Source organism: Sprattus sprattus, assembly GCF_963457725.1.
Source record: "Sprattus sprattus genome assembly, chromosome: 5".
In the NCBI taxonomy this organism is placed as follows: Eukaryota; Metazoa; Chordata; class Actinopteri; order Clupeiformes; family Clupeidae; genus Sprattus; species Sprattus sprattus.
This window is the reverse complement of record NC_137924.1, coordinates 9142524-9153977: the sequence shown is the minus strand read 5'-3', so window position 1 is coordinate 9153977 and position 11454 is coordinate 9142524. Positions and strand designations below refer to the sequence as shown.

The 11454-nt window shown below is 38.4% G+C and overlaps 1 protein-coding gene across 1 annotated transcript; it reads right to left on the bottom strand.

Moving 5' to 3' along the window:
* Nucleotides 1-2990: 2990 nt before the first annotated feature.
* idh1 (isocitrate dehydrogenase (NADP(+)) 1) lies at nucleotides 2991-11454 on the bottom strand. Its single transcript, XM_080838667.1, has 9 exons — nucleotides 11364-11454; nucleotides 10729-10858; nucleotides 9838-10129; nucleotides 8500-8602; nucleotides 7150-7327; nucleotides 5577-5728; nucleotides 5086-5226; nucleotides 3226-3388; nucleotides 2991-3127 (listed from the first exon to the last, which is right to left on the bottom strand). The coding sequence occupies exons 2-9, from the start codon at nucleotides 10848-10850 to the stop codon at nucleotides 3034-3036; spliced, it is 1245 nt and encodes a 414-aa protein (XP_080694793.1). The 5' UTR covers nucleotides 10851-10858; nucleotides 11364-11454; the 3' UTR covers nucleotides 2991-3033.

Here is an 11454-nt window from a genome sequence, read left to right as displayed (position 1 = left end):
GTAATCAAGGCAGTGACTTTGAGACACAGCTGGTTAAGTGACCTTGTTGCGCAAAACGGCGTGTGGTTATGCTTCATAACCGAGATCAAAAATAGCCCTTTGAATAGTATAAAACACAAAGAGGAAGTTAAAGAGAAATGCGTTTATTTATTTTTTTTAAATAATAACTTTATTGTAGATAGACACAAATCTAGAGTGTATGAAACATTCATAATTTTGTCATGTACTCGGTAAAAAAAAAAAGAGAATGAAGTTGAATGTTTTCATTACTCCATTTGATATTGCATCCCATAATACAAAGACATAATGGTCATGTAGCAAAATAAGTTGTTTTAAGCCAGGTGTGGTTTATCTTACTGTACTGTAGGTGTCACTATGGCTTGGAAATAACAAGTGTATGGGAGGAGAGAAATATTGCACCTGATGTGGACTGCCTCTCCGTGTGCTTTATTTGACTACAATAACCATAATATCAAAAAACACTGAAACATGTTCAATTTTATAGTAAAAAGAAATATATTTTTTATGTTAGTTATGAATGACAACAACTTGATATCTGCAGTTTAACTTATTTACAAGCAATCAGTAACTTCATTAAAACTACAAAAATAACAATATAAGAACATCTGAATTAAATAATTTTAATACATTACAAAAATATGAATATTTAAAATATAGAAGCAATTTAATGTATTATACACTACAATATATTAATTCGATTTTAATACATTCCTGATATATCCATAGAAGGCATACTCTCTGTCACCTGTTGGATCCTGGTTTCCTGACATTCAAATATTATCTAGTCGTGTACTTACTTTCAAGACATCTGTTTTTTTCTGTATCCTGGGATGAAAATGTGATTTACTCATGGGCACTGAAAGTAGTTGTTTTATATGTAAAAGAGTTATGTACAACCAAAACAGCATCAGTCATGAAATTCAGAAATCGAAATGTTTTATCTAATAGCCTAAAACAACTTAGTCAACACTAAAGTGTCACATCTGTATGGAAAAAATGCTGTTTGAGTGATGCTTCTGTCATCCACAAGGAGGTAAACAAATACTAGGGTTAAAAGCACATGACTGGAGCCCTTATCTTTTGTAATGATGTACCATGACTGCTGTTATTGATTTATCTAAAATATGATACAAAAATTAATGTATACATTGTTAGAACGCATTACTAATTTAAACCAAAAATTTCACTTAACTTCATGTAAGCCGGTGGTTCACCGTACTCCCAAAGCTCAGTTTCATTTTGCTCCACAGCCACCATTTTAAGAAGAGTGTTTAGACTCAGAGCTACACTTTTGCTATTTCATGTTTTTACACACTGCCTGTTCAGTAACGTATCAGATATAACTTTTTTTTTTTTACTGAGATAAATTGTTTTAGATGCGAGACTGATTATATCTAGGATGCCTGAAACATATGCTTACCACTGAATCCACATGGTTCTTTCTTCCACAAAAAAGGTGAAATAAGAATACAAACTAAATTTAGGGTCACATGACAATGTGTGTACAGTTGCCCAGATACAAGAGGTGGCTCATTTCCCCCACTCTCCCCTACTGCTTCACACCCTATCTGTGCAAAGCCGCCACATTCAACTATTGTTCCTTACATTTTCACTCAGAATAAGATATACTGCAAACTTTTAGTCCAGAAATAGAAAATATCCTATTAATTGTCTCACTTTCTACTGCAGTCATATTACACACCACTATCATACAATAATAGAATTATCAGTAGATCTATCATCAACTTACACTTGAGATTTTGTGTTTTTCCCCAACACGCAGGATACCTAACCAACAGGCTAAACGCAGCAAGACCAAGTTAGAAAGTTAGAAATCCTACAGGGTATCCAGGCTTTACACCCTCAAAACCTTTTCCCACCTTTTTGGTCAATAGAAGACCTTACTGGTGAGATGGATGACATAATCAGAAAATTTGTTATAACGGGCCATGCTAAGGTTGCAGGTGAAAGACCATGTGTGTTGTATATACAAGCGCAGTCCCACATTGGACTCGGACTTGCAACATCTTAAATGAGAGCCTAAAACTCATGGGTGTGAGCATCTGTTGCTGTTACTTCTCTTACGGTGGCAGGAGGGGAGGTTTACCTGCTGCCTACCGACCGTTACAATTTCCTAATCGAAATTAGGGGTAAACTATAAGAGAGAAGACCTAGTTAGGAAAGAAGTGGTTGACGACGTTAAATCATCCTTACCTGGAGTGGAACACAGCATAGCAGGAGCATCTAAGTTTTTGTATTTGTCTGAAAAACTGGTTCTAGTCTCACAGTAAGATTGGAAGAGCATGAATGTCTAACCTTACCTGTTGACATATTTGCAGCGCTAGCATGCTACTGCTTCAACCACTCTTAATACAAATAATAATACTTAAGTTCCCTAATTTCAGACTGTTAGTGTCATTAAGTTGGTATAAAGAACCATAAAATAAACAGCAATAAATAAGGGATAGGAATGTTTTCTTTTAATATTATTACACTCAGACTTGAAAACAAAGACATTTCTGTTAGGATGCTAGAGGTGTTGACACAGACACCCTGTCATGCTAACTAGACTGATTGGAAACATGTATGACTTGTATGAGACCTCTGAGAGTAGTATGGTGTGCAGTCTCTTTAGAGTGCCTTTGGGCCAGTACAAAATTAGCAAACTAATGAATTAGTAGTACAACAAATAAACATTTGTAAGTGTTATGGACCACCGTTCATATTAACAAGTAAATGCTGCAAGCTGTTTTCAGATCTGTTTAAACTACAGTTAAAAAACTAAGTTAAAACTAAATAAAACTTTTTTTAGCATGAGCCCTAAAAAGGCACTTGAGTTTGTCCACTGGAATGCACAGAGCCTGATGTGTTGGTATGTGGATGGACCTACCAACTCTACAGATGTACATCAGTGGATACATCTCTAAGTCTCCAAATTTAAAGGCATACAAGTTAATCTCTGTTTATGCGTGTGTGTTTATGTATGTTTTTCCTTCTGAGAACCGAGACGACTCAGAGCTTTGGTTGATTGGACATCTTGGTCTTCAGGTTCTCGGCCAGTTTATCCAGGAATTCGAAGGTGTTCAGATAATCTGAGCGCTTGATACTGAAATAAAGAACAGAAAACACGGTTAAATTATTTAGCAGACAGAGGACTATTTGGGGGTTATTCAGCAAGAACGAATATTGATCAAGATGACTCACTTTGGTAGCCCCTTGATACAAGCTGCCAAGTCCTTGGTCATGAATCCAGCTTCAATGGTTTCAATGCAAACAGCTTCCAGTGCCTCTGCGAATACCCGCAGCTCAGTGTTCTTATCCAGCTCTGCACGGTGGAGCAAGCCTCGACTCCATGCAAAGATAGAGGCTGGGTAGAGAGAAGGATAGTCTCAGGACGGATGTTTACAAGCATGCTTATTCATGTCATACAATACAAAAACAACTCTGTACCAGACCATCAACTATAATCTGGCGATCTTTAGAAGACACAAACACTTATACAGCTCAATTCAAAATGATTCAACCAATTACTAAAATGTGGTTATTTGGGGACATTTAAATGAAAACATATCAACTAACACCCATGACAAATGTTTATTTTACACAGTAGCAAACATAAAGCTGAGTTCGAAAATAGTTCAAATAAGAAATAAAAATGTGTCAAAAAGCCCATTTGCAACATTATTTGCTGCATGAAATCGATTGGGGGGGGGGGTCAAAGCTTGCCCCTTGGGATTCAATTGTACTGCTGCAGAGGGCCAGAGTATGTGGTCTACAAACAGAGGATGAGGCTACCCTATGGAAGACAGCAACAATAGATCCCTTGTCAGATAAAGATGACCTCATCTTGGGTGGACGGCCAGTGTGGGTTATCCAGCCTCCAGCCCGTAGTACTGCACTATCGGTCTGCACTATCAAACCAGAAGTACTGTGTGAATTATGATGCTCAATGTCAATGCGGATAGATTTCCAATGGAGACCAAAGAGTGAGGAGCTGGGTCCTTCTTGAGGAAGTGTTTCATTAATGCTAACTAGAAGCCTTAATGTTAAATGTCATATCCTATTTTATTACATTACGTCATATAAAACAGAACTAGAAGCCAGTGTAACAATTTTAGGACTAGAGTAATGTGCTCTGTTCTCTTGGTTCTGGATTACATTCTAGCTCAGACCTGGGCAAAGTGCGGCCCAAGGGCCATTGGCGGCCCGTTGGCTGTCCCTGAGCGGCCCGCTGAGGCCAATTGTAAATTAGGAATCAAACGTAAATACCTGTACTTATTATACGGCTATGTTAATTAAATGTTGATAAAATAATGTTGACGTTTTTACTATGCCAGCACCACATTTTCATACCAGTAGCAGTTAATCAAAACCATACAATTTAATGCTTTTTATAAAGAGCTAACATTTATATTGAGCAGAATTGAGATCAGCCTATTGGTCTGGCCCGCCACAACAGTCCCACTTTCTCATGTGGCCACTTGGGAAAATGAATAGCCCACCCCTGCTCTGGCTGCAGCATTCTGAATGAGATGTACCTGTTTAATGGTCTTTTAGGGAAGTGCGGTTAAGAGACCATTACAGCAGATAAAAGCATGGATGAGCTTCTCTCGGCCTGTTTGGGACACCAAACCCTTCATTCTGGCAATAGATTTAAAGAGGATAGAGGCCCTTCTGGTGATTGCTTTGATATGGCTGGTGAATACGAGATCTGTGTCTATTAGAACGCCAAGACTTCAGACTTGGTATTGGTGAACCTTTTTAATGAGTGACACAGGTAAATGCCTGACACAGGTTCTGAATATAAAAGATGATCTCTGCAGAGACAGGTCTTCAAATGAGTTTTGACTGTATATCAAAGGCTACTCATGATGAGTGCGATTTGGGTAGTTTATTCCACGAAAAAGCAACTGGCTAACTCACACTAGAGGATTGACGAGACGTATGATAAAAAAAAGAAAAAGTAATACATGGCTAGCTTATTCCACTACCAAGGTTCAAAGGACAAACAAGTCTGGAAAGTCTGTGTGTGTGTGTGTGTGTGTGTGTGTGTGTGTGTCTCACCAATGGGGTTGGTGGAGGTCTCCTTGCCCTGCTGGTGCTGGCGGTAGTGTCGCGTTACTGTTCCATGTGCAGCTTCAGCTTCCACAGTGCGGCCATCAGGACAGATCAGGACACTGGTCATCATGCCCAGAGAACCGTAGCCTGTAGTCAGGATGAACAGGGGGAGGAAAGTCATTGAGCACATTCAATGAGATCAGAAGTAAGTACAGTACCAGTCAAAAGTTTGGACACACCTTTAATTGGACACACCTTCAGTTTTTTGTTTACTTTTAATATTTTCTGCATTGTAGATTAACACTGAATACATTTAAACTACGAAAGAACACATATGGAATGATGTTCTAAACAAAAAAAGTGTTATCTATCTAAATAATAAAAGTCAAGAAGAAACTTCTCCGAAAAATTAGGAGGTGTGTCCAAAAACTTTGACTGGTACTGTAAGTCTCATGAGGAAGATCTCCAATGCTTTTAGGGAGTTGTAGTTCTCTTACCTTGGGCCACTGAGTCCGACTGGACATCTCCGTCATAGTTCTTACAGGCCCAGATGAAACCACCCTCTGACTTCATCGCCTGGGCCACCATGTCATCTATGAGCCGGTGTTCATACCAGATCTTCTTGGCCTCAAACTGGGCTTTGTATTCCCTGGAAACAATAATGGCCCTGGCTTAGTGATTTGGCCAAAACTGCACACAAAAGCCATTTTGAGACAGAAATGAAACAGTGTTCTCAGTTTGAGCTGTATGGTCTGTCCTCAACACAAAGATGATTTTCTACAGAATAGAAAACCAACTTTAATTGTGTTAAGTAACTATGAGTGCTTTTTTTCGCAGATACTTCATAGATATATTGTGAAGGCACTAGTTTTCTGCTGTTACTTTCCTCTCTTATTCAGTTCAATCTTTATTATGGGTCTAAGCAGCAAAGCTGGAACCCTCTTGGGTTTGTTCTGATTCTTCTCCAAGCAGAACAGCTGCAGGAACCCTATTGCTTTGGTTCTCATTATTATGAGGGGGTCCATGCACATTTGCTACTGGAACCCTATTGTTCTTGTTCTGATTATTACGGGTCGATGCAGAAAAGCTGCAGAAACAATATTGTTTTTGTTCTGATTATTATTGGGGGTCCAAGCAGCAAGTCTTCAATAACCAACAAAGGTTCTCATTCTCAGCGAGGCTGCGGGAACCCTATTGTTTTTGTTCTGATTATTATTTTAATTATAATATTACTTTCTTCTTATTCAGCATCATCTTAAGACTTCAAGACATTTCAATATGTAAATCAATACGTTTCCATTATACGAGCCAATCAATTTGGATCAACATGCCTAAGTACATTAGATGTATCTTGTATCTCTTCTACGCATTGTGTCATTCTCCCAAACATTTACACACACTATCTCTAAAAGGTCTGCCACTGTGCCTTACAGTCAAGGATATCTTATTTACCAAATCTCAAACACCTTTTTTACGACAATCCTCAAGTTCTGCACTTAATCTCAATTGTCACAGCCATATGTGACATATACCTCAATTCACCTTTTCAAATAAGCATCAAATTGTGAAAAGAGTATTTAACATCTCAACAGTAAAATGGACTAAAATCAGAACTGATTTGCCTACAACACGTTTATTTTTTTCACTGCAATGTGAGTGAATGCATGTGAAATATTTCTCCGGTGGCTCAGTGGCAAGGTGTTTGCCTAGCCATCAGAAGGTTCAGGGTACAAGTCCCATGCCAGATACTGATTTTGTATGCACGTGTGCTGTAAATGTGCTATCAGCCTTTTGTACTTATACAGACTCACTTTTATTGAGCCATACTCTCTCAGCATCTTGTCACACACTCAAGAAAGGTAGAAAAAACATATAACCCTAACCCTAACCCTGAAGTCACATGCTCTGAAATGTTACTAACTTGTCTGCCCATGGTAAAGAAAATCCAGCTTCAAATAGGATTTAACATATTTTACAATGGTTTGTATGACTTCATGAAACATTTTCAGGACAGTTAATTGACACCATCAGGATCACCCTCAAAAAACAATTAATTAGGTCTAAACTTACTTCTCATAAATTTCCTGGAATATGTCCTTGAAGCGGCCATCATACTTCTTGAGAATGGTGTTCTTGGTGCTGAGGTAGAGGGGCAGCTCTTTGACCAAGCCCATCTGGAAGGAACTGTGGGCAAATTCCCGAATGGACTTGTCCGTGTTGTACATTCCCATTGCAACTCCACCAGAACCTGGACAGGCAAACACCGGACACACAAAAAGACAAAATACATGAATGTACACAAACTGTAACATTTCAGTATATATGCTATGGCTACCTTAGTTATTGATTAATTTTTTTTATACAAACTTGTATGTCAACATCAAAAGCAACAGAAACTAGTGTGTGCTGTTTACTAAGCTAATAGAGTGACCAGCTTCAGGAAAATACACTATTGGCAAAAACTACTAGACCATTTTGATTGACATTTGATGGATGGACATGTTATCATATGTTGGACATTGACCATGAGCATGAATGTGTGTTGGGCTACATGTTCAGCGCTCACTGCCTTCACTCCTCTGGGAGGCTTATCACAAGAGTTAAGAGCCTGGCTGCAAGAATGTACTCTCATTCACACAAGAGGATTAGTGAAGTCACTCATTAATGTTGGCCAATAAGGCTCGACTCACAGCGCAAAGGTATTCGGTGAGCTCAAGGCCAAGTTCAAGGCAAGTTCTACCACACAAAAAAAAAAGAAAAGAAAATGTTTATGAACCTCTGGCCATGGCTAGGCAGAAACCACAACAGGCCTTCCAAAATGTTTGCCAAAAATTTGGAATTACTCTTTAGTTCAAAACATCAATGTCAAGAGAACAATCCAATAGATCCAATTTCAATAAAAGTTGAGATGCAAGGCAAGTATGGTACTGTAATGGTTAATGGTAATTTCCCAATTAATATTTACTGAACCCTTAATACATTACAAGTGAAAAAATTAAACATTAAATGGAGATAAGTTCTTCTATCAACTAAACAAACACAGTAAAGAAAACATCAAGGCACAGTACAGAGTTGGGTTAGTCCATTGGTCCACGCTCCATTTAGTGTGTGTGTCTCTCTCTACAGTCTACACGCTCAACTGAGAGTGCCGTTTAGTCTGTGTGAGCCGGAAAAAATTTAGTTTTCATCAACATGTTTGAAAAAACAGACCGTTACGCATTACTTTGTTGACAATGTTTTGACAGCTCAGTATTTTGATTTATTAAACAAGTAGCTAATTCTTCAGCCAATTGTCGTCTAGTCTGAAAGATCTGGTAGTTTGGTTGCTACTTGCCATCAGTGGAATCACATTCCTACTTGTACTTGGCATAGAAAGGTGAAGATGAACAATAAGAAATAAGTTCATTCATATTTTCCTACCTTCAAAATCATAAATAACATATTTCACAGGTTCTCCATTTGAGGGTGTGTATGTCATCTCCACCCTTCCAGGTCCAGGAACCACAAAGTCGGTTGCCTTGTACTGTAGAAAGAGGTAAAGAATGTTACTGATAGAAAAACCATGAAAAAAGCACAGGAGATACCTAGATACCATTTATGCAGAATTCTCTCAATTAGGTTATGATTGTTCATGATTTTTTTTGTAAATTTTAACGTCTAATTTGTGGATGGTAGGTTAACTTCAAAGCACAAACCTAAGTATATCAACTGAATAATCATGAAGTTTCCATGAATGTCTTAACAACAAAACTGTCCACCACGTCTTAAACATCATCAACTCACTTACGACAATCACGTTTCTTCATCAATATTTATGAAATCTGGGTAGTCAGTAGCAACGTCTCGCATTTCACGGAAACAATTTTTAAAAACTACTTTTATCTAATATATCAATGAATGCAGTAATGTTTTGAATATAATGTGGGCTTTTTTATTTATGTGGGCTATAACTGAATATTTGTAGGCATACTGTATAATCGATTAATCAAAAGCAATAATCAATAGATTCATTGATAAAAAAAAAAATAATCATTAGTTGCAACCCTAGCTCAAATATCAACAACCTTTGGCCAGAATCACAGAGTTCATATTTAAATCTATATGAAAGCCAGTGAAACACATTTACACCTGCTGTTTCATGCAAATATGTGGAAGCATCTCAATGCATCAAAGCATGCAGACATGATCAGTGGAAGGAATGTTGGTGCCAAAAGGGTGGTTTCAGTAGCTCAGGAACTTCTGGTTTCCTGGGATTTTCTCACACAACAGGCTCTAAAGTTTACAAAGAATGATGTGAAAACTGTGATCTCCTGGATGTTTTTTTAGTTTATGTCAGTAAAAAGACCTTGTTAATGAGACAGGTAATAGGACAGGGCTGTCACTTTTTTCCCCAAAGTCAAGTTCGAACGAGATCAGACAAACCCATTCATTGTTCAAATTAAATTGAATGCAACAGACACAAGTTGCAAAAAAAATTGAGATTTAAAGAGCAGCCAATTCTTTAGTGTCCTTGGAACGTGTGCATTCAGCAGCAATGTTAACATTTAAGATTGTAAAGTTAGAGCACATTTGGAAATGTGGACAGGATCATTCCTGTGGATCGGTCTTCCTAGATGTTGGAACCTCATGCTCATTAGGTCGCTAGTCTGATCAAGTACTTCTAAATTAAATCTCATGAGAAATGACACCAAGCCCTATGGCAAAATAATCTGACTTTTTTATGTTGAGCTAAATTGAGGAGATAAATAGAGCAGTTACCTGATCACCATGGGCATGTCTGCCTATGATGATTGGCTTGAGCCAGCCAGGAACCAGCCGTGGGATGTTTTCGCAGATGATTGCCTCACGGAACACTGTGCCACCCAGGATGTTGCGGATGGTGCCGTTGGGTGATCGCCACATCTGTTTGAGCTTGAACTCCTCCACACGGTTCTCATCCGGAGTGATGGTGGCACATTTGATGCCCACGTTGTATTTCAGGATAGCCTCAGCTGCATCCACAGTCACCTTGTCGTCTGTGGCATCGCGATTCTCCATTCCCAGGTCATAACTACAAAAAAAATCAGGGAAGACAGTAACACTTTCCATAAGATCAAGAGGAAAGACTGTTTTGCAGATGTAATGACATGTTTTATGATGTGGAAATGTGTAATTGCATTGCACACAATAGTTATTTTCTTGGCCGCAACAGAAGGAACTCCAATTTATCATCTTGCCACCTATTCTACATTCTTCGAGTGGGCGTCTGGCCAGTGCTGATAACCTGATTAACAAGTTCAGGTCAGTTTAAACTTTAAGGAATGTGGCTAGAGCATTTGAAAACAGGTCTGGCAAGGTTTCATATACTTTCTCAAGAGTTGCAAAATGTATCACATTCAGACCACCTTCAAATCAGGTGATGATGTCACCACGGGTAAAGGTTGGTGCAAACTTCGTGAAATGCTAGTCTGGAGTCCTGCTTTGCAAATAAATGTGAATGTTATGTCATCGTATCGTATGAGGCACTTTGGCCAGCCCCTAACCGTATTCTGTGCAAAAGGTCATAGACTCGTGACGTGATCAGAATGACACATTTAAATAACTACAAGCAGGCAAGCTTGTTAAACCATAATTTACAAACCACATGTCTGTCTCTCGTAGACATCTCACCTATGTAAGTCCATCTCAATGTAGGGAAAGATAAGCTTCTCTTTAATCAGCTCCCAAATAATTCGTGTCATTTCATCTCCTTGCATTTCAACCACGGAGCCTGCCTTGATTTTCTTGGACATTTTAAAACCTGTGGACAGAAAGAGATGTTGTTATATTGTACCTGCAGGGTACAAATTGTACAACAGGTTTACGCAACATCAATGAATAAGCATGAGCATCAGAACGACCGCCGGAAATCAGAAACATTTCATTCGTTTGAAACACGAACGTAGAAAACATGCATAACAGAGCGACATCCAGAAAGTATGTTTCCTATCGATGTCTATCTATAAACTGGGTGTGAAAGCTAAACAACAGCCATAATGTTCACAAATGGGACCAAAGCACTGCCCTCTTAAAATAGTGAACTCCCTGATGCAATAAAAACCGATTTACTTCAATGCTCATCGTGACACATCATGCAATAGTGCTCGAATAATATCCTACTTTTAAGGTTACACCGGTTATTTCTCTGTTGACAATTTGCTAACTAAGTTAGCATACAGTATGACAATAAAATAGAAATGGCAATACAAATTTAAGGCTGAGATTATAGATATACTTTACACAAATATCTACCCGTATCCTTATACCTTGGTCTGGTTGCAAACAAAGAAAATAACAGTGGTAAAAGCAGTAGATGCAAGGAAGAGGGACTTGTCTTCAAGGTTTCCCCGATAACTG

Coding starts and splice junctions, on each gene's coding strand:
- idh1 (XM_080838667.1), bottom strand. CDS start 10,850: ATGTCCAAGAAAATCAAGGCAGGCTCCGTGGTTGAAATGCAAGGAGAT. Junction 5,729..7,149: donor TTCCAGGAAATTTATGAGAA/GTAAGTTTAGAC, acceptor TATTGTTTCCAG/GGAATACAAAGCCCAGTTTG. Junction 3,389..5,085: donor GACCTCCACCAACCCCATTG/GTGAGACACACA, acceptor CTCTCTACCCAG/CCTCTATCTTTGCATGGAGT.